This window comes from Phoxinus phoxinus (genome assembly GCF_949152265.1).
Source record: "Phoxinus phoxinus genome assembly, chromosome: 21".
Taxonomy (NCBI): Eukaryota; Metazoa; Chordata; class Actinopteri; order Cypriniformes; family Leuciscidae; genus Phoxinus; species Phoxinus phoxinus.
The window spans coordinates 6,193,855-6,215,700 of NC_136896.1; the positions used below are offsets into that span (position 1 = coordinate 6,193,855).

At 37.0% G+C, this 21,846-nt stretch overlaps 3 protein-coding genes across 8 annotated transcripts; all 3 read right to left on the minus strand.

The window, feature by feature from the left end:
- Positions 1-467: 467 nt before the first annotated feature.
- LOC306989873 (pancreatic secretory granule membrane major glycoprotein GP2) lies at positions 468-12,374 on the minus strand. 4 transcript variants are annotated; one of them, XM_079595933.1, is made up of 15 exons: positions 11,980-12,374; positions 11,829-11,855; positions 11,002-11,394; positions 8,967-9,350; positions 8,808-8,876; positions 7,486-7,896; positions 5,648-6,046; positions 5,501-5,563; positions 5,101-5,214; positions 4,059-4,243; positions 3,783-3,934; positions 3,445-3,690; positions 2,960-3,119; positions 1,072-1,174; positions 468-956 (listed from the first exon to the last, which is right to left on the minus strand). In XM_079595933.1, exons 1-15 carry the CDS (start codon positions 12,164-12,166, stop codon positions 850-852), a joined length of 3,000 nt encoding a protein of 999 aa, XP_079452059.1. In that variant the 5' UTR covers positions 12,167-12,374; the 3' UTR covers positions 468-849. The 4 variants fall into 4 exon arrangements, with proteins under 4 accessions (XP_079452059.1, XP_079452060.1, XP_079452058.1 ...); XM_079595934.1 differs by having other exon boundaries at positions 3,445-3,678; positions 5,101-5,220; XM_079595932.1 differs by having other exon boundaries at positions 5,101-5,220.
- Positions 12,375-14,710: 2,336 nt separating this feature from the next.
- Positions 14,711-18,470, minus strand: LOC306989055 (pancreatic secretory granule membrane major glycoprotein GP2-like; the record flags this gene model as incomplete). Its single annotated transcript, XM_079594374.1, has 9 exons — positions 14,711-15,073; positions 15,286-15,388; positions 15,657-15,819; positions 16,051-16,275; positions 16,384-16,538; positions 16,655-16,839; positions 16,938-17,048; positions 17,846-17,893; positions 17,993-18,470. 9 exons carry the CDS (start codon positions 18,468-18,470, stop codon positions 14,973-14,975), a joined length of 1,569 nt encoding a protein of 522 aa, XP_079450500.1. The 3' UTR covers positions 14,711-14,972.
- Positions 18,471-19,094: 624 nt separating this feature from the next.
- LOC306989468 (uncharacterized protein) lies at positions 19,095-21,714 on the minus strand. Of its 3 annotated transcripts, XM_079595228.1 has the most exons (6): positions 21,670-21,714; positions 21,530-21,577; positions 21,168-21,215; positions 20,929-20,976; positions 19,914-19,961; positions 19,095-19,730 (listed from the first exon to the last, which is right to left on the minus strand). In XM_079595228.1, exons 1-6 carry the CDS (start codon positions 21,698-21,700, stop codon positions 19,660-19,662), a joined length of 294 nt encoding a protein of 97 aa, XP_079451354.1. In that variant the 5' UTR covers positions 21,701-21,714; the 3' UTR covers positions 19,095-19,659. The 3 variants fall into 3 exon arrangements, 2 of the variants coding, with proteins under 2 accessions (XP_079451354.1, XP_079451355.1); XM_079595229.1 differs by lacking the exons at positions 21,530-21,577; positions 21,670-21,714 and adding an exon at positions 21,354-21,409; XR_013795641.1 differs by lacking the exons at positions 19,095-19,730; positions 19,914-19,961; positions 21,530-21,577; positions 21,670-21,714 and adding exons at positions 19,988-20,703; positions 21,354-21,415.
- Between the last annotated feature and the right edge of the window lie 132 nt (positions 21,715-21,846).

A 21,846-nucleotide genomic window follows, 5' to 3' on the forward strand; every position in this document is an offset into this window, starting at 1 on the left:
CATCCAGGAAATGACACTCAATATTGAGAATCAATGAAGTGCACGTAGAACTGCTTATTTTGTGTAAATGCTAATTTTATTATGTGTTGTGGACTATATGTAAACATATGTTATGTAATAAAACATATTTAATAAAGTACTAAATAAAAAATCAACATGCAATTTATAATCTCTTTTATTTATTTTCTAAATTATTAATTTAGAATTATTATTAATATTTTACAGATTTTAGAAGATGTATGTAATTTATGACTTCAACTAGCCTACTAAACAACAACAGTATGCTGAAAAATATTTTAGAGCGAAGCATAACTGAGCAAAACTAATCCATATTTTACTAAAATAGTTCCATATATTTTAACATTTTTATTTTATTTATTTCCAAGAGCTGTGTTTCTCAAATAAGTAGATTGTACAGAAAAATGGTTTCTATTATCTACTTATGCTTATGCTTTTGTAAAACACAGCCATGGCTGGTCACGCATATTAGTTATTCACATTAAATGACACATGCATGTTTAATGTGTGAAACATGAGATATAGCCTAAATCAATATGCTTATTATTGGCTCATGAATGAAAACAAAAAGATTTTGAACTGACATGTAAATCACCAAAACAATTCAGAATCAGTTTGCATATTGTTATTTATTTTTAACATATTATTTTGAATATTCCATCTCATGAGTGAAAAGACTAGTTACATTTATCAAAATAAAATCAGTTCCAACAATGTTTGTATTTGTATTTTTAAGATAACGATCAGCTCCGGTAGCCGTGTCGCAGCCGTAATGTGCCGCAGACGTGTGCAGTGTAAATAAGGGGTAAATAAGGGGTGAGAGGAAATAGTCTAAAATGATATCAGGACACACATCATAGAAATGAGTAAAACCATCAGAGAAGCACACAGACTTGGAGCCCTGGACACCTGCACCTGGAAAACTGGGAGCTGCTCACCTATGAAGAATCAATGTAAAGTATAGCGTGTGATTTGTGATCAATTGCAAACATGAACTATGTCAGATATGCATGAGCAATATAAATTAGTCTCTTTTTTAATTCCATAAATCACCTTTGTTACTGTCAGACCACATAAATGGACCCATGGATATGGAAGTGCTGTCATGGAAGTCCACAGATCTGCCCTCTCTCACACCTTGTTTAGAGTCACAGTGCTAAAAGTAACAAAGACCGGACATTTAGCCGGTATGTCAATATATGTCATCAAATAATTATCTCCTTAGTCACAAACATCAACAACAGAAGACAACCACAAGTATCCTTTATGAACTGTTAATTTGTTTTAAAGGAGAACTCCGGTCAATTTTAACATTGAGCTAAATTTTTAGCAAATTTGGAGTGCTGTCAATACAGAGAACAACGACAAAAATCGGTGTTGCCTACACCGTGTTATCCTCTTTTTAAAAGTTGCACCCTATTGACTTGAATGGGGCAAGTTTTAAACCTGCTTTTATCCTCTTAACATCCTTGATGTGTCATTACAAGTGCCCAGCCATGTTGAGTGATTCCTTCAGAGTAAACACGAGTGAATCTGACTGCATTAGATGTGAAAGATATTCATAAAAATGATGTTAATTCAACAAGCGCACATACCTGTATTTAGTTCCTGTTTTCGGTCAAAGTCCACAGTAGTCGATTGTCGAGTTCACGCGCGTGATCATAGGTAACTAAGCAACAGTGGAGACTCAGACTGTCAGCTGTCAGCCGAAGACGGTGCTGTGTGGTGTTTTGAGAATATCAGCTCTGACGGATATTTGTAAAAAAAATCATCTTAGTTACTGATCACGCGCGTGAACTCGACAATCATTGTTCTCTGTATTGACAGCACTCCAAATTTACAAAAAAATTTAGCTCAATGTTAAAATTGACCGGAGTTCTCCTTTAAGGGACTGTGCTGACTGTGTTGTTCACAAAAGGCAGAGTTTGGTGCTCCACAGCATTTATTATGCATGCTACGTATGGCACGTGTGTGATGTTTCCCTTGAAAGCACACTGTATAGAACTAAAACGTCATCCTTCTTCTGGGCGGGCCAAAACTAAACTGCAGTCAATAATTGTATCCCTTAAAACTTATCTTTGATCAGCGAAATTACATATTTAAATGTTTTTTTCCTTGAAAAAAAAATCTTCATGCTTTAAAATAGCTTGAATGTAACTCTACACCCTTGTCTCATTTAGTATACACGGTTCTATGGATATGCATATTAGCCCCGCCTCCACTCACTCACACCAGCTCAGAGATCCACTCGTTGACGTGATTGGTTACAAGGTAGTTTGTGACGTCAGAAACACAAATTATTTCAAACCGCGTTTTTGAGACTGTCTTTGGTTCACTGCAGTTTTAAGGAGAACATATTCAGCAATGGTGTTGACTTATACATTTTCACATGGTTTGTCTTAAAAACACCACATAGACATATAAACAACACTAAACACTTGATTTTGACCACAGTGGGGTCTTTTCACTACTCCCTAAGTAAAATAAAACTATTGCTTTGTGATTGCAGAAAAAACTATTGAACAATGATGGAGCGACAGATTTAATGTGAAAATAAATTAATCATAAAAGTGGTTTATTTTGTTTAAAAGTTTTATAAATGTATGAGGTGGCAACGTGGGGCCTTTTATCCCACACAGGGTAAAATACTTTAGCTAATGTAATATGTTTTTAATAATGTCTAAAGTTAATACTTGTTTAAAACAATTACTTTAGCAAAGTTTGCCTACTATTATCTGTTTGTTTTATTATTATTATTAATAAAAGTAAAAATTTTATAAAAAAAAATATTTTAATTTAAAAATACAGAAACCAATCAAATCAAATGCGTCTTTTACCTTGGTGCACCTTTAACCCTGTTGTACCCTATATGGAAAATACTGTGCCTTTTCAACAACTCCATTTGTGAAACATTATGTTGCTACAGGATTTGTAAACTCACCACTGAGCAGATACTGTCTGACAGAAGGCAAAGGTGAATAGAGCAGTGCAGGTAAACCTTTGTGAAGTATGTAGTGAACATTAACATGCTGAAGGAGAAACGGCTGGATGTGGAAACACCATTCTGCAGAAGCTTTACTGCGTCATTTAGACTGGGACACCTGGGCATTTTGAAAATGATAATGCAAAATTCAATCCATCAATGTAAAATTAGCATTTTTTTAAATTAATTTATATGAACCAAATATAAGTTCTAAATGAAAAGAATGTATTAATTCATAAAGAGTTGCATCTCATTCATCATGTTTTTGCCTGATAAAGGTTTTATTAATAAACTTAATTTTAGTAATTTAATTTACTTCAGTTTTAGTGTGCAGACATCTATCCCTTTTTGTCCAATAAATAAAATATTTAAAAATATATCCCAAATGCACCAAGTTTAATGTATTTATTTAAAAAATAATATTAAAATAACACATGGCTTACATGTCAACGATGAGGTCCCAGCGGACAGAGTAATGAGGATCATTCACAGGTGTAGCCCAACATTTGTCAATCACTGTGGCAAACTGACGGCTGTCAACTCCATCAACACGAACTTCCACAAAAACATTCTTGACCAGCTCCGCGTTCACAGTACCAGTGAAGGGATGGGTGAATTCAGCATCCTTATAGGGAATCACACTGACTTGATATGTCCCTTGACCAGCAGGAAGGATCCTGTGCACAATGCTGTTGAAATTATTAAATAAATAAAAAAATGTTTAAAGCAATTTAGAGACTCTTGGTTTAGAATGTATGTATCCTTAATATGTGAGTCCCACCTCTCCAGAGGGTTGATGTCCATGGAGAGTGATTCAGTTTGTGAGTACACACAGCTGAAGTGGATCCTCAGATATTTTCCCCTTCTGATGATATGCCCAGATCCAGAATCCCCCAAAATAAAGTTATCATAGATGAGGTGGGTGCCATTGGCCTGTTGGGACATATTATTTGAATATGTGTACTTTAAATAATAGTAAAGAATTGTATTTATATATATAAAAAAATACCATTTGATACTTTTGACCATTTGAGCATGTATGTAATGATTCCTATACCACAAGACTTGTACCACAGATGTGGTCATTGTTGTCGAAATAGAACTCCACTCTGCCATTCCGGACTGTTCCTCTGCAGTTGGGGTCATTGAGGTGTAAGATGTCAGAAGGAAAACCAGCCTCAAAAAGCTGACAGCGAGACAGAGACATGGAGCCAGAGCTGCTTTCACAGGTTTCAATGAAATCTGAGCGAGAAAAATCAAGAGAATGTCAGCTGTGATCAAAAACAAAAATATAATCAATGATGAACATAGACCAAAAAAAAAATAAAAAAAATTGGGATTTAAATAGACAAATGCTTTAAAGTGAAAATAATGGTTGGGAATGGCATAACGAATCATTTTCACACGTGAATTGGCACCTCTGGGTCCAGACCTTAAATGAATTGAAAGTCTTTGGGACGTGCTGGAGGACACTTTACAGAGTGCTTAACTTGCATTTCAATACAAGATCTTGACCAAAAATGAATGCACCCTCTGATGGAAATAACATTTCCATTAAGAGGTGCATCAGTTTTTGGTCAAGGTCTTGTACTGTATGTAGGAATCTTGTTTGTAGGAAGAAACATTTGTATGTAGGAAAAAACATTTCAATCAAGACGTGCATATATTTTTGGTAAATATCTTGTATTGACAATGCATGAGTCCAGCATTCTGTAAAGTCTCCTCCAGCACATCCCAAAGACTTTCAAAGAATTTAAGCTCTGGACTCAGAAATGCCAATTCATGTGTGAAAATGATTCTTCATGCTCCCTCAAAACCATTCTTTCCCAATTTAAGCCTGATGAATCTTGACATTGTCATCATGGAATACGGCCATGATGTGTCTTCCCACATGGTTGTTTAAGAAATGAAAAGCTACACACTCCATCAATTAGGGTTAGAACTTAGAAGAACTGTTGCCAAACATATAACATGCTAGAAACACAAGAATCACTGCAATATTGATCCAATCATTGACTCTTAAGCATTTGCCTACTTAAAATCCAGAAAAGAAAAGAAAATACACTGGCTGGGCAGTGTATATTTGAAATGAGTCCAACCAAAGGATCCATGCTGGGAACTGTAATGGTTCTCATTGCAGAAACAGCCATAAACACCATGTTCCTCTTCGCAGCTTTCATCCTCAGTGCAGTTGAGCTCAGAACAGCGGTCTCCTATACCTTAGAGGAGAACCACAGGATTAATGACAATAGCTGGGTTTAAGCTTGTTTTAGTAATATTTAATGACATGACCCCGTATCTAGCCATTAGTTTCACAATCACTTACAGCTGGAATAAATGTAAACTGGGTATTCTAATTATATTAATTTGATCATTAATTTAAGTCCTTGATTAAAGATGGGATTAGCTAGAAATTAAATGAATGAACTTTCGTAATTTCAAATTTAAACACACCAAAAGTGGCATGACAAACTTTAATCTCTAATGAAAATACTTCACCACTGGTTTCTGTGACTGGTATTGCCAATGTTGTTGTGTGCATTGTTGTCAGGTTTGTGACTTCTGAAATGGGAAGTATGTATATAAATAATTTTCAGAATTATAAATAAATTATATATACATTAAAAAAGAACACAATGCGTTTACCTGCACAGTAAGCTGCGCAGTATATTGGCCTGAGAAACTCATACACATAATAGTTTCCTGGACAAGCTTTGACTTGTATGGGATGAAAGGTGTAACCACAGCAGTCGCTCCCTGTGGAACCACAGACTTTCCTGGTGACCACTCCATCTTCTAGCTGTGGGTGAGGGCCATTGAGCCACAGTGGGCTAGAAGTGCCACACATGCCATAACCAACACATGACTCTGGCATCTGGGCACTCTGACCATTGTAGAGCAACCTGTACCAGCCATTCCAGTTGGCATCACTATCACATCTGGAATCGGAGAGATCACCAGTCGAAGTTTTATCTGCTCTCCAAGGCTCATCCAGACTGCTATAACTGTAGCAGGGGTCAACACTGGGTGGACTGGCAACAACAACTGTTAAGGAAAATTAAAGAGAGAACTTAGTTATTTGATTTCTGCTCACAACAAGTTTCTAATTGTCACAAAGTCTAAACAGTATATGAGGTTTTGAATTAAAAATCAGAATACACATATTTGTATTTTCTCTAGCAGTGATGTTTTATATTAGTTTTTCAAACACCACTTTCATGTGTACAGAATACATTTTACATGCCTATGAAAAAAATCTGCATGTGCATAAGAAAACTAGATCGTTTACATAACCCGAACACAATAATATGCGAGCACGGTATTTGTTTGGTGTTAGCTTTAACAAGTTTGAATGTGCACTAATGTTTATTGTGCACATGCAGAATTGTACTTGTGCACTTTGTCACTTTAGTGACTCCATAATTATAAATGTAATGTTATACACTTCTGTGTACCTTCATACCTCATCACACTCGCCACAACTTCATAAACAACAATAATTATAGGTAAATATTTTTATGATATTTTATATTTAGTTTCATGAATTGTTGGGTTTTTCATATTTTTTTTATTAGAATTTATCATTTTTATAATGACCAGTATACTAGTGTAAGACTGGAAGAACTGGAAGAGAGGGCCACTCTCTGAGAGAACACAGGAAATGAACATTTGAACACCCGCGGAAAACTACTTTTAAACAGGAAATTACAAAATATTTAGTATTACCTGAGGTAATTTTTCCGGACCTTTTTACTGAAGGTAAAAGTCGCCGTAATCTTTACTGACATTGTACGTAATGATTTCTGAGATGAGAAGGCAACATTCGGACGGAACTAAAATCGCAGAGAAGCTCTGGTAATTATTACTTTGCCCCCCCCTCTCCATGTCAATAGTCCCGTCCGGATAGGGATTATGTTGTCACTTCTTCTTGTTCAACACCTGCTCCAAACCATTCCACAACCTCACCCCACAAATGCACTTTTTAGAGTTGTTCTTATTTTAAGCTTTTTAAAGTTCCATTCTTCCCATACCCACCCTGGCTTTCCATAAAAAATGTTTGTACATTTCCCGGAGGTCGATTATTTCTTGCTTTGAACGTGACTTGTGCCGTCTTCAATTTAACCATCAGTGAATTTCAATATATGTGACTTTAAGAATAATAAATGTGTCTGTTCCTGAAATCCCACGTTATTAATGATTCTGATTGCTCTCTTTTGTAATGTGCATAACGACTGTAGGTTGGTTTTGTAGGTTTCCCCAGATTTCCAGCTCATTTGCCTTTAAAGGGACATACACAAAAACAGTGTGTTTTTGCTCACCCTCAAAAAATTACCATTTTAACGTGCTATATAAAACTATATGAGGGGTATTTTGAGCTAAAACTTCACATACACATTCTGGGGACATCAGAGACTAATTTTACATCTTGTGAAAAGGGCATTATACCACCCCTTTAAGTAAAAGACATAAGAGAATGACTGTACCTGCACAATATGCGGGGGCTGGGATCATTCGATTTAGTCTTACAAGTTTGTAGACATAATAATTTCCAGGACAGGCTTTGACTTGGATTGGGTCAGATCTGTAGTAACTGCACAATTCGTAATAAGAGCCGTAGACGTCACGAGTAACAACTCCATCTTCCAGCTGAGGATGAGAGCCATCAAGCCACAGAGAACTAAAACCTCCACATGACATATAACTGAAACACCACTCAGGCATCTGAGCACTTAATCCATTAATGAAGAGACGATACCAGCCACGCCATTCAATACGAGTGTCATCATATCCATATGTATGATTATTAACAGCAAGGAAATCATCTGGGCTTCTATTTTGTTCATCAAGAATGGTGTAGTCATAGCATGGGTCATCATCTGTGTTGGCTGCAGTTGCTGAGATCAAACAAAAGAAACAATGACAAAATCAATGAGGGGTTTGACGTTCTCGAGCGGTCAAAGCCAGATACTAAATCCATACATATTCCAAATATTCCAGATTCCAGATACCAAGTCCATGCATATTCCACATGACTGTTACATGCATAAAACACTTGTTACTCTTTGAACATTCTAATGATCTTAAAAGTGTAATGATACCCAATGACTTTATGTCTACTCAACTGGGACTTAAAGGGGCTATATGTAGAATTGAGAAACCTTGTTGTTAGCGACACCAGTGGCCGTTAATTGAACTGCTGCCAGCAACTTATTCATTGTGCTCGCACTCATGCACACGTAACGTACAAGAGACTGAACTTGATTCGGGGACCGGATTTACTGACACCAAAGATCTTTTTCGTTCTCCTATTATAAGTAAAAAATGTAAATAGGCTACCTTTGCAGCGAACATCCAGACACCGTCCATGCTGCTGAGAGCGACGGTGCAAACATGTTCTGCATGGTTTCTACTCAATAACAAAATAAACAACAAAAATCACAGCGTGGAGAAAGCGTAAGGTAAGCAATTCACCGGCATCATGTCAACATGGGGTAATTAAAATTACACTGTTATGATAGTTTGATTATAAAGTATATTTGAGACTACAGACTAAAGATCTGGCTATGTGAGACTATAGTTTGAATTAATCCCTTTTATTTGCATTAAACGTTGACAGTACAGAATAGCTCTTTTGGCATGAAATATTGTATAAGCAGTCATTTCATGTCATTGAGCGGAAAGGTTCTCTGGAGCGCTCGTAACCATCACATCCTTTGGAGTTCCTTTACATAAAAATCAGTCTACAGGTTCTGGAATTTTTTACAGATAGCCCCTTGAAAGTTAATTTGAATGTCTGTCAACCTACACAAAGTCATGTCGAATGCAGAAACTGGAGCTGGAGTTGTGGAAGCTGTCGGTGATATAGTGCTGACATCTGAAAGGAAGAAATTTGAAGACATGATTTGAAGAATAAAGAAATAATTCAAAGATTATTTAAGAAAAAAAATGGGGTAAAACAGTGTACCTATACAGTAACTTGCACACCAAGATTGTTTTACAAATTCATACACATAGTAATTTCCTGGACAGGCTTTGACCCTGATGGGTAAAGAAATGTGATCACAGCAGCCTGACTCTTCAACCCCACAGACCTCCCTGGTCACCACTCCTTCTTCTATCTGAGGGTGAGGACCGTTGAGCCACAGACTGCGGATTGTGTTACAGCTGTATGCACTAACACAGCTCTCTGGCATTCGGATGTCCATTCCATTGTAGAAAAGTCGGTACCAGCCTTTCCAGGAGAAAAAGTCATCACAAATGTGTAATCCACTTTCATTAGTGGCTCTCCAAGGTTGATCCAGAGATTCATAGTTGGAACAAGGATCATTGCTGATGCTGTCGAAAGCAACTGTTAAGGATGAAAAAAAAAAAAAGTAATTCTTCATCAAAACTTAATCGAGCACGGTGACAGCTATATGTGCATTGTTTTCTCACCGGATGCACTAAAGAAATGATGATGCACGGTGCAGCACTATTTCAGCGCATGGTTAAATTGGATTTCATGTACTTGGTGAATAATAAACATGAGTTTTACATTAAAATATCACATGCTATAGTGATGCGAATGTTAGTGAAGTTTTTTGGAGTAACTGTGTCTTAAATGCACAATGGTGTAGCCTTACTACTTTTAACATGTCAAGTCTAACTGGCTAAAAATAGGCACATTTCATAATTATGTTAAAATTATATAATAAAAAAACTATTTTCAACTTTGGATACAGAGAGAATAAATATGTCATATACACAAAAGTCCAACCCAGGCTCATTTAGAAAAACATGCCCGTTGTGACATTTCTGCAAAATGATATTACCTTGGTTTTTTGCACATTTCGTGACACTGTCGAAGTGAAATATCCAGTGAGTGGCACTAAAAGTGCATTCAGTTTTGTCCGAAATCGATGTACGTGATACTGGCAACGTTTTATCACGTTGGTTGTTGTATCCCGGCTGTTTGGAAATGAAATACCAGTGAGTGATGCTAAAAGGATATGCCTTGTTGTGTTTGAAAATAACATTGAAAACCCAACAAAACCCCAGGAGTGCCGCTACTGTTTCTGTGCCCCCCTATATCCCAGCAAGCAATTTAGCGTTTAAAAGACATCTAATAGCCTTTACGTCTATGCTAAAACAAGGCTAAATTTGAGCTGTCAGTGTCGTCTAAACCATAGCCCAAGAATACACCAGTCATCAATTAGATAACATGTCAAAGAGATGAAACCAAACAGCTTGTAATACTGACTTTGCTTAATCTTAATCTCTCAAGTTATTTTGGCAAAAATGACATGTAACCAAATTCAAGGTTATTTTGGCTTGAAGTGGGTTACTCATGTAGGGACTATAGCGGCGGGTATAGTTAACCGAGACTGTGAAATGACGGCTATTGCTTATTGGGTAGCCAAAGCCCCTGTCACAATCATTGGTCAGTCGGTTGGGGGAGGGGGATGGATTCATCCTAACCATCCGTCCCGTTATAGTGCCCCTGCAAAACCTAATTGATAGCAAACTTGAGATAAAAACGCATTTGCTAAAGCAATAATGCAATTTTTGCTTGCTTGTTCTCTGAGCTCTTTTATCGTGACTTGTGTTTCAAGGGACTCTTACCCGAGCGCTCTGCATCACAAATGCAACCCTGTTCTATGTGAGCTATTGAACAAGATCAGTATGTAACAAAAGCCATAGATTTGGAGCTGGCTATGAGATGTAAATGTCAAAATGTAGCTATTAGTGTACAAATAATAACAATAATACAAGTTTTTTGAAGTGCAAGGAACCACGCAAAAATAAGTATTTGATCAATAATCTGTTGTTTGAAATGTACTAAAAGTTTCACCGCCTCTACTGATGGTTTCAGCTGGAAACTGCAGTGAATTAAATTGCATAGGGACTGAAAGTTTTTGGATTGTTGAGTGCAAAAATGTAGATAGAGAGGCGCCTTTTTCTAATGACCCTGGGTTGGAAAAGTCATTACCAGAGCAGAATGTGAATGTGCAATGCCGCACCTGCACAGTATGAAGGCCTGTGGACTGACTCATCAGGTCTGACAAGTTTATAGACATAATAATCTCCTGCACAGGCTTTAATTTGGATGGGGGTGGATCTAAATTCATCACACTGACCCCTTAGATGATATCCCAAGACTTCACGGGTCACCACCCCATCTTCAAGTTGTGGATGAGAACCATTGAGATATAGTCCATTACCACTACCACATCTTCTGTCCCTCACACACCACTCAGACATCTGAGCAGATTCTCCATTCAAATACAGCCGATACCAGCCATTCCATTCAACAAGACTGTCATCACCATGGTTGTCTTGATCACCACGTATGTCTCTCCATAAGTTATCCAGCACTGTATATTCAAAGCATGGATCGGTGCTCAAAGTTGTGGCTTCGAAGAGAATAGTGTCAAAAGAGACAAAAGATGACAGTTAAAAGAGAGCCACACTAACTGTATTACAATTGCTTTTCTGAACTAGCAATTTGTTGTTGTTTTTTACCAATGACTTCTGAGCAATTTCTATTCGATATTTCCGAAATGCCATGAGTAACTTGGCTTCAACAAGAATGTTTGGTACCTTATACAACCACTGACGGATTTTGTTGATTTGAGTGTTGAGTGCATTAAAAGTATTGCAGGTTGAAAACATCCAAAAAAATTATTATACAGTAGGTTACTTTTGAAGCATTTTGTCAGTCCAGAACATCTTGACTAGTACTAGTAAAAAAAATTTAATAATATATTTTAAAGGATTGAAAAGGGAAGAATTGAAGGGTTTTAGTTCATGATGAAGCAGACCCCAAGTAGAAGAATTATTATATTACCTGATGTTTGTCCATCGATCCTTTCAACTGTTAAATACAAAAATATTCCAGTCAATTCTCTTGATTTTAAGTCACACATCTTACCAGTGTGTCATTCTTAAATCACAGACTATTGGCCACATGTTGGCAATTTTATAGGTGTAAAACTCACCATTATTCAGCAGCTGTAGTGTCATGCACAATGAGATTAGAAACCTCATTGTTTGCAGACTGCTCATGCAGACGTCAAATGTGTCTGTAAAAACATATTCTTGATAACATAACTCTTTAAGGTTAAACATTAGTAAAACATTCAACATTCTTAGTTCTAAATTAACGTTTGGAATGATAATGTTCATCTAATCCTGTCAATCTCAACATACAAACTATCAAGACCTTAGTTGTAATGTATTTATCATAAATGAAACATCCATTACTTAACAGAGTGCAGTCCATTGCATACAGCACATATAGATATTTCATCTTACAAAATGAGCAAATGTTTCAGTGGTGATAAAACTAGTATTGAGCTACTGATTATTTTGCTGAACAAATGCAACTAGACTCTCAAACTAAATATGCCAATGAAAATGTAAACTCTTTATATATTTTTTTCATTTAAAAAACTTTCGGCAAATTGTATAGTTTTGTTCCATTTAGAACATGATCATCTCAAAGACTTTATCGCACATTTAACACAGATAGAATACCATCCTTTAGTAATACCATTATTGGCTGCGTACATTTACAAATTGCTACTTCACTTTGATTATTTAAAGTAACACGATTAGCTGAACAAATCAATAAAATGCAGTATTGAATGACCTATAGACAAAAAGGGGGGGGGGGGGGGAATGTGCAAAAGAATTATTTTATAATAATCTGAATCAAAAGCAACTGACTGAAAGAGTGTTAGAGCGAGTCAGATGAGATGAACTTTACCTGAGCTGAAATGTGGCTGCAGAAGTTGTCTCTTCGGCAGTTCAAACAGAACACGATGCTGAACTGCAAGTTTCCGATACTTATAATTCTAAAATAGGCGGACCTAGGAGTTATTTCACAGTTAAACCAGTTTTTCATTACTGTCGTGTGAGGAGATCTATGGTATGTCTTTTTCATGATGTGTGCTGCTGTTTTGACAAATTCTTCAGTCTAAGATGAACAAATTTTCATCAACTGATTACTAAATTTAGATGACCTTTCAAATGCCTTTAGATGACATTTTAAAGTCAAAATACCATGTTTTGTTTGTTCAGTCCTGTTTTCCCTCATAGAAACAAGTTTTTAGCATGTTGACACTTTGAATGGCAAGCACACTTTTGCTGCCTTACATTTACATGTATTAATTGAACTTACCCAGATTCACTATGGTAAGCCTATTATAAGTGTTTATATTTCAGAAATGAGGGCATGTTTTTCGCGGGAAATTGCATATCACTCGCCGTGTTTCGTCATATCAAGTCAAGTCAAGTCACCTTTATTTATAGAGCGCTTATACAATACAGATTGTATACAGCAGCTTCACAGTGATAATCATAACATGCAAAGTAATACAACAAAATTTGTTTCTCTGGGAAAATTTCATCATCATCCACCTTAAGTAAGGCAGATCAATAATATTGGTGAATATTAAATGTCTCCAACTAAGCAAGCCAAAAGCCAAGGCAACACAAATATCCATAAAGAGAAAAGTTGCTCCAGCTACTTTTACATGTAATGGTGTGGCAGTGGCATAGGCTGATCACAACTCAGAGGAGAGTCTGCTGGCAAAAAGAGAACGCGACAGATCTGGTAATAAAACAAGAATCAACATTAGCTTGGCTTTTCGGAGATGGCCAGAACTGAGGGATTTAAAATGTTGTAAAAGCGACGTGGAGATGGTGTTTTTATTACTCAAAATGTGAGTAAGGAATTGTATTGAACAGATCAATTTCCATAGCTATCTGAGTTCACTGTAAAACATTATGTATTGTGAAGGGTCATTTGATTATGGTTGCAGCAGATAACCATATTCATCCGCAGAACGCAGAACGAAGCACAACCAAAACGATGCAAAGTGCATGTTTGACAAAAGTTACAGTGTACCTTTAACAAATAAGTGTGCAAAATTATGAATTATTTATGCGGCATGATGAATTAATATATATATTTTTTTTTATTTTTTTTTTGGGGGGGGGCATAAAAGTACAAATATACAAGAAATCTGTGGTGAAATCATGTTTGTATCAGTTAAAAATGAAGAAAAACTAGTCAAACTTCAAGTTATTTACAGAAGTAACATTTATGCAAGAAAAGAACAATATGTTTCTGTCATTAAGTATGACTGCTGCAGAAATGCTGCAAAACAACTTGTGGCGTTTACAATTTCTGTGTAAATATTCTGTTGATTGACGTCAACCTAAACTTTAAAACAAGATGCAAATATGAGGATCCCATATGCTTAAAGACTGTATGTCAAATGTGTACACACACACATACACACACATGCACGCACGCACGCACGCACACACACAAAATGGGTTTTCACGATTTATGAGGACTTTTTAAAGACATAATCTCTGTAAAACTGCTTTGAAACAATCTGTATTGTAAAAGCACTATATAAATAAATGTGACTTGACATTATGATTTTTATACTCTACAAACTTAATAGTATATCCCCTAACCCAATATCTAACCCTAAACCATATCCATCACAGAAAACTTTCTGTATTTTTACATTTACAAAAAAAAAACATTAAACGTACCCCCCCATACACCACACACACACACACACACACACAGTAAATAACAAATATGTAACTAAAACCAAAGAGCAAGATACATGGACAATCAGTTTATCTCATTATTATACTTTATTCAAACCATAGTAATTAGACTCGATTTATACAATTATTTGATTTATAAAATGATTATTCTGTCAGATTATTAGTCTATCAGCAGTATCTCATTAATTGAAAAAGAGATAAGACTAGACTAGTATAGACATTATTATATACTTTATTCAAACAATAGTAATTAGACTTGATTTATAAAATGATTTGATTTATAAAATGATTAGTCTGTCAGATTATTAGTCTATCAGCAGTATCTCATTAATTGAAAAAGAGATAAGACTAGACTAGTAGATTAGATACAATTATGGTGATTCTTAGTGAACATATTCTAAAAGCATATCAGAACACACAGAGATATAAGTGATATAGTCAGAGAAGCACACAGCCATGGAGCCTTGGACACTTGCACTTGGCGTGGCACCTGTGTATCTGTGAACAGAGAATACACAGCAGTCAGTTGAGTGGGCAAGCAGTGGTTTAAGAGTGCCGATGTTTCAGTTAACAGCACTGAGAGATGTTTTACTGTTTGTATCATTCCTCTGCATCCATGTGTTCCAGACCAGTGCAGAACTAACAGCACTCTTGCTCATTTGATATTCAAATATGAACAATATATTTTTTTTTCTTGTTTTATAAGTCACCTTTGTTATTGTCAGACCACATCAATGGACCCAAAGATATGGAAGCACTGTCATGGAAGTCCACAGATCTGCCCTCTCTATGGTGGTGTTCAGAGTCACAGTGCTAAAATACAGATGAAAAGATAACCAAGTTGTGTCAACCAAGGGGTCAAGGTTTTGCTGGTTAGCATGGCCCCATAAGGCCCTCTACTGGTAGATGTTGTAACTGCTTTACACAATTGCCATTTTTCTCCATTGACTGGAGCTCAAATGTATGCTTTTCTGTGTATTTACCTTTTACTCAAATAAACTTGATAGATTTACACATACCAACAACTATATCCATGTCCGTAAGTAAAATCTGAAAATACTTTCTGAATTTGTAAACTCACCACTGAGCAGTGATTGTCTGTCTGAAGGCAAAGGTGAATAGCGCAGTGCAGGTAAACCTTTGTGGAGTTTGCAGTGAAGATAAACATCTCAAAGGAGAAACGACTGGATGTGGAAACACCATTCTGCAGCACGTCCACTGTTTTGTCCTCTGGATTGGGACACCTGAGGATTATTGGACAGTATAATAACAATATTAAAAAGATAAGAAAAAAATGGCTAGGTTTGATAAGGTTTGGAATGACAAGAGGGTAAGTAAATAGTACAAATTTCATTGTTTTTTTGTTTTATTTTATTTTTAGATCCCAAGTATTTGTAAGAGTAATGAATGGCATTATTCTGGCAAAATACAAATCATAAGTGCTAAGAAAGTTAAATGATCAAAAAACCACTTGCATGCCAACGATGAGGTCCCAGCGGAGAGAGTAATGAGGATCATTCACAGGTGTAGCCCAACATGTGTCAATCACTGAGGCAAACTGACGGCTGTCAACTCCATCAACACGAACTTCCACAAAAATACGGCTGTCCAGCTCCGCGTTCACAGTACCAGTGAAGGGATAGGGAATTACCCTGACCCGATATGTCCCTTGACCAGCAGGAATGTTCCTGTGCACAATGCTGTTGAAATAATTTTACACAAGATGTGTCAACTACAAATAAGGCTAATAAAGATAATTTATATTTTAATAGTTAATCAGTAAGTCGGCGGAATTTAGTGCATCCCACCTCTCCAGAGGGTTGATGTCCATGGAGAGTGTTTGGGTTTGTAAGTACACACAGCTGAAAGGAAGCTTCAGAATTCTCTTCCTGCTGATGAGATGACCAGCTGTGTCTGGCTCTCCCACAATAACGTTCTCATAGATGAAGTGGGTGCCATTGGCCTGTAGGCACATGTAGGAACATTTGTATATTAAGGGACTTTTTAAAGAATTATAAACGAATTGTAAAAAAAGGATTTGTTGTTCTTTTGATCATTTGAGCATGCAATGATACCTACCACAAGACTTGTACCACAGATGTGGTCATTGTTGTCGAAATAGAACTCCACTCTGCCATTCCGGACTGTTCCTCTGCAGTTGGGGTCATTGAGGTGTAAGATGTCAGAAGGAAAACCAGCCTCAAAAAGCTGACAGCGAGACAGAGACATGGAGCCAGAGCTGCTTTCACAGGTTTCAATGAAATCTGAGAGAGAAAAATATTCAAGAGAATGTCAGCTGTGATAAAAAAGCAAAAATGTAATCATTGCTGAACGTATATTTAAAATGCTGAATGAGTCTAACCAAAGGATCCACGCTGAGATCTGTGATGGTTCTCCTTGCAGAAACAGCCATAAACACCATGTTTCTTTTCACAGCGTTCATCCTTAGTGCAGTTGAGCTCAGAACAGCGGTCTGACAAACAGAGGAGAACCACAGGATTTATGACAATAACTGGGGCGTATATAAACATATTCCTTTATTTAATATAGTAATCATTGCTATAAAATATGTAACGCTAAGATTTTAATATATAACATATACATGTACATTAAATATTTAACATTGAGACTTTTTAGTTTTCACTGGTCTAACTATAAAGATTTTTGGTAACACATTTAGGGTCCAATTCTTACTATTAAGTTGCTTATTAGCATGTATATATCTATGATATTGGCTGTTTATTAGTGCATATTAATGCCTTATTCTGCATGACCTTATTCTGCATCCCTTAATCCTACCCCATTCCAACCTAATACGTAGGCACAAGTCAATTGGACCCTTACCAAAAGTGTGACCTTTTTTTCCAAAATTGTATCAAGTACACTCTTAGAAGAAAAGGTTCTATATAGAACCTTAAAAGGTTCTATAGGCGCTACGTATTTGGAACCCCTAAAAGGTTCTACACTCTTAGAAAAAAAGGGTTCATTGGGGTTCTATATAGAACCATAGGGTTCTTTACTCAACTCCAAATAACCTTTTATGCTAAAAAGGTTATATAATGACAAGAAAGTACCCTTTTGGCACAAAGGTTCTTTAGGCTATTATTTGACAAAACAAAATGAATGAATGAACCCCTAAATGAACCCCTTTTGATTGAACCCTTAAAAAGGGTTCTGTATAGAACCTTTTAGGGGTTCCAAATACGAAGCGCCTATAGAACCTTTTAAGGTTCTAACTTCTATATAGAACCTTTTCTTCTAAGAGTGTACATGAGGGCAGGCTTGATCTGGTGGTGGTCACGTGTGTGGTGCTTTCCTCTGTAAATGGAAAGAAAAAACAATACCTAAAAAATATAGGATGCTGAAAAAGTTATTCAATAGAGTTGTAAACCAAGCCGTCGCCCTGGCTCCTCCCACCATCGGCTCCTCCAGGAACCCTCTTCCAACTGACTCCACCGAATTCTCTCGTCCCACCGGCTCCCCCTTGGTCTGTCGTCGCTCTGCCTACACCACGGACATCCGGGCCCTCCGCTGTGCTCTGTCTCTTCTCCACTACGCCTGTAGCGGGCTCCCTCCTCCATTCTGGGTCGCCTCTGTCCTTGGATTCTCTGGCTCCACCTGTGAAACTCGTTGCAGAGACGTCCCCTGGGTCTCCTTCACCACCAATGTCCCTCGGCTCCTTAGGTCCTCCGTCTGCGCATGTGGATCCATCGGCCTCGTCTCCTGCAGTAGTCCCTCGGCTTTTGTCAGTCACTACACCTCCTTGGCTCCTCCCGTGGGCTGTCGGCACTGGGGAGCTCTGGGTCTGTGCCAGTGGACTATTTCCATCTTTGCCACTGGGGTCTCGTCGTCCCACCATCACCATCACCATCCATTTATCCAGTCGTCCTACCATCACCAGCCCTTCACCAAATGCTCACCCTCCTCCGGAACCCCTCCCCATACATCCCTGGATGAGACGTTAAACCGAGGTCCTGACTCTCTGTGGTCATTAAAAATCCCAGGATGACTTTCTAAAAATAGTAGGGGTGTAACCCCCAGCATCCTGGCCAAAATATGCCCAGTGGCCTCTGTCCATCATGGCCTCCTAATAATCCCCATATACTGATTGGCTTCATCAGTGTCTCCTCTCCACCAGTAACCTGGTGTGTGGTGGGCGTTCTGGCGCAATATGGCCGCCGTCACATCATCCAAGTGGATGCTGCACATTGGTGGTGGTTGAGGAGATTTCCCCTTCTATGTAAAGCGCTATATAAATGTAACGAATTATTATTATTGTCCCTCTGTCTTCGTTGTGTTACAGCGCGAGGTCGTTATTTGTTCATCCGTGTCAGCTGTGTTAGTTTAACAATCTTGTTTGAGTTTATATATATATAGGTCACATTATCCTGCACTCTTTAGCCAGTCTTGTTAATACGAACACTGTGTGTCTTATTTGTATGGATCGCTACCTGTTGGATTACTATAAGTAAAGTTACCACGTTTGAATAAAAAAGAACACAAGAGCAAAGGTAGTTTCAATAGAGAAAAGGGAGAGATCCATTTATTCACAATAAAGCACATAGTTCAATCAAAAACAGTACTACAACAAAGCCTACACTTCAACTACATCCCATTCCCAATAAACGATCTAACACAACAAGAAAAGAAAAACAAACATAATCTACATGGGCTGGTATGAGATCCTGACGGTATGCTAATCCCCAAAAATATCACGTTTTTTACGGTATCAATGTAATCACTTGCGATTACAGCTCTAAAACGTGTTTTTTTTAAATGTCTGGGTGAACAAAATATATATTTCCCAATTTTTTTTACATTAAACAAAATATATTTTATTTTTAAGCAACATATAGAATATTTGGAACAGAAATAAACATGTCAGGTTAAATAATTTAAATAAATAAAATAAATAATGTAATTCTTAAATAAGAAAAATATTTAGCTAATTAGATCAAAGCACAATTTATACACACAAGGAGCAAACTATTCTACAAAAAAAAGACATGTCATCAACAGAGCGTGACAGGACCGAAATACTCCTTTTCCTCTCCCCCCCATTTCCTGTTGATGTCTGCCTTTTATCAGAGGGACGTCCATTCAGGTGTCAACGCCAAAATGATGGCAGACAGCATTATCAGCCAATCACACCGCCCTGAGAGGTGATAGCGGAGAAAGTGAAAGTAAAAACAACGACAGCGCACCATATCCTCTGATCACGTAACTTTGAGAGCAACAGTGATTGTCCACTTTTCCTATTCATTGTCTCCATGAGGATGTGAAAAAGCCAACCACATCTAATGAAAAGCATAACATTATAAAAAGTATAAGAAAATACCTGAGGTATGGCTTGATCCGGTGGTGGTCATTTGTGTGTTGCTCTTTTCTGTAAAGGGAAAATAAAATGCCTATTGAGCACAATACCGGTAGTGATCATGTGCTTTTTTTGCAGCCTTGTTTCTGAAAATAATTTCCCCTATTCATTGTCTCCATGAGGGTGTGAAAAATATCTTCAATAGAATTTTAAGCCAGTCATAACATTACAAAAAGTATGTGAAAATATATGAGAGAAGGATTGATATGGTGCTTGTGGTGCTCTCTTATCTAAAGAAAAAAATATATAATTAAAACAGATTTTTTTATTTACGCCATTTTACATGCTAATAACTCTGATATGACAACAGAGCGCTGCTGTGATCGTCCACCTTTTCAGTGGTTCAAAAAAAAAAAATGGTTTCAAAAATACCTTAGGGAACCCTTGATCTAGTGGTGGTCATGTGTGTGGTGCTCTCTTCTATAAATATTTTTTAATGTTTTTGCCATTTTACATGCCAACTTCTCTCTGTGATTATGTGTGATTTACTTTAGTTCTTCACCTTGAATTTGCCTTTTAAATATGATTTTATTTACAAATAAAGTTGATATTACAGTGACTGATGAAAAACAATGCCTATAGAGCACAACAGTAATTGTCCACTTTTCCAATTCATTTTCCCCACGAGGATATAAAAAAAATTCTTCAGTAGAGTTATAAGTGAAGCCAAGGGTAGCCCCTAATGAAAAATCAAAACATTTTATAGAGTATATGAAAATACCTGGGGGGAAAACTGATCTGGTGGTGCTCGCTTCTGTAAAGGGAAAGATTAAACAATGACTATAGAGCACACAAGTGATTGTCCACCTTTCCTATTCATGGTCTCCATGAAGATTTGAAAAAGTTCTTCATTAGAGTTCTAAGTGAAGCCAACCACTTCTAATGAAAAATTTTAAAGTCCCTCTGTGGTGAAAATCAAGCGTTTAATGTTGTTTATATGTCTATGGGGACTTAAACATTACAAAGTATATGAACATACCTGAGGGAAGACTTGATCTGGTGGTGGTCATGTGTGTGGTGCTCTTTTCTATAAATGAAAAGAAAAAACAATGGCTATAGAGCAGAAGAGGGATTTTCCACTTTTTACACAGCCTTGGATCTGAACGTATTTTTCTATTCACTGTCTCCATAAGAATGTGAAAAAGATCTATAGAGCTATAAACCAAGCCATCCACCTCTGAGACAAATCATAAGATTACAAAAAGTACATGAAAATACCTGAGGGAAGAATTGATCTGATGGTGGTCATGTGTGTGGTGATCTTTTCTGTAAAGAAAAAAAAAAGATTTATTTTATTTACGCCATTTTACATTCTAACTCTGACATGTCTACAGAGCGCAACTGTGATCGTCCAACTTTTCAGTGGCCTTTTCCCAGCCAAAAAAAATATTGTTTCAAAAATACCTGAGAGAAGGCTTGATCTAGTGGTGGTCATGTGTGTGGTGCTCTCTTTTGTAAAGGGAAAAAAATATATATATATATATTTTTTCATTTTACATGCCAACTCTGATATGCTTACAGAGGGAAAAATTGATCATCCACCTTTTCAGTGCACCCCTGAATTTTTTTTTCAAAAATACCTGATGGAATCCTTGATCCGTTGGTGGTCATGTGTGTGGTGCCCTTTTCTGTGAAGGGAAAAAATAAAAGTGTCTACAGAGCACAACAGTGATCATCCATCAGTGTCCCCTTTTCCCAAATTATTATTTTTTTTTAATACCTGAGGGAAGACTTGACCTGGTGCGGGTCATGTGTGTGGTGCTCTCTTCTGTAAAGGGAAAGAAAAAAAACAATAACTATAGAGCACAACAGTGATTGTCCACTTTTCCTATTAATTTTCTCCATGGGGATGTGAAAAAGTTATTCAGTAGAGGTCTGTGAAGGCAACCACCTCTAA

What these genes read in the sequence shown, in the direction of transcription:
- LOC306989468 (XM_079595228.1), bottom strand. Translation starts at nt 21,700, where the DNA reads ATGACCCGCACCAGGTCAAGTCTTCCCTCAG. An exon ending in CAGGTCAAGTCTTCCCTCAG is followed by an intron (nt 21,578 to 21,669) that starts GTATTAAAAAAA and finishes TTCCCTTCACAG; the next exon opens with AAAAGGGCACCACACACATG. An exon ending in CAGATCAAGTCTTCCCTCAG is followed by an intron (nt 19,962 to 20,928) that starts GTATGTTCATAT and finishes TTCCCTTTACAG; the next exon opens with AAAAGAGCAACACACAAATG.
- LOC306989873 (XM_079595932.1), bottom strand. Translation starts at nt 12,166, where the DNA reads ATGAACATTATCATTCCAAACGTTAATTTAGAACTAAGAATGTTGAAT. An exon ending in GACATCAACCCTCTGGAGAG is followed by an intron (nt 3,691 to 3,782) that starts GTGGGACTCACA and finishes TAATTTCAACAG; the next exon opens with CATTGTGCACAGGATCCTTC. An exon ending in GTGGTCTGACAGTAACAAAG is followed by an intron (nt 957 to 1,071) that starts GTGATTTATGGA and finishes GATTCTTCATAG; the next exon opens with GTGAGCAGCTCCCAGTTTTC.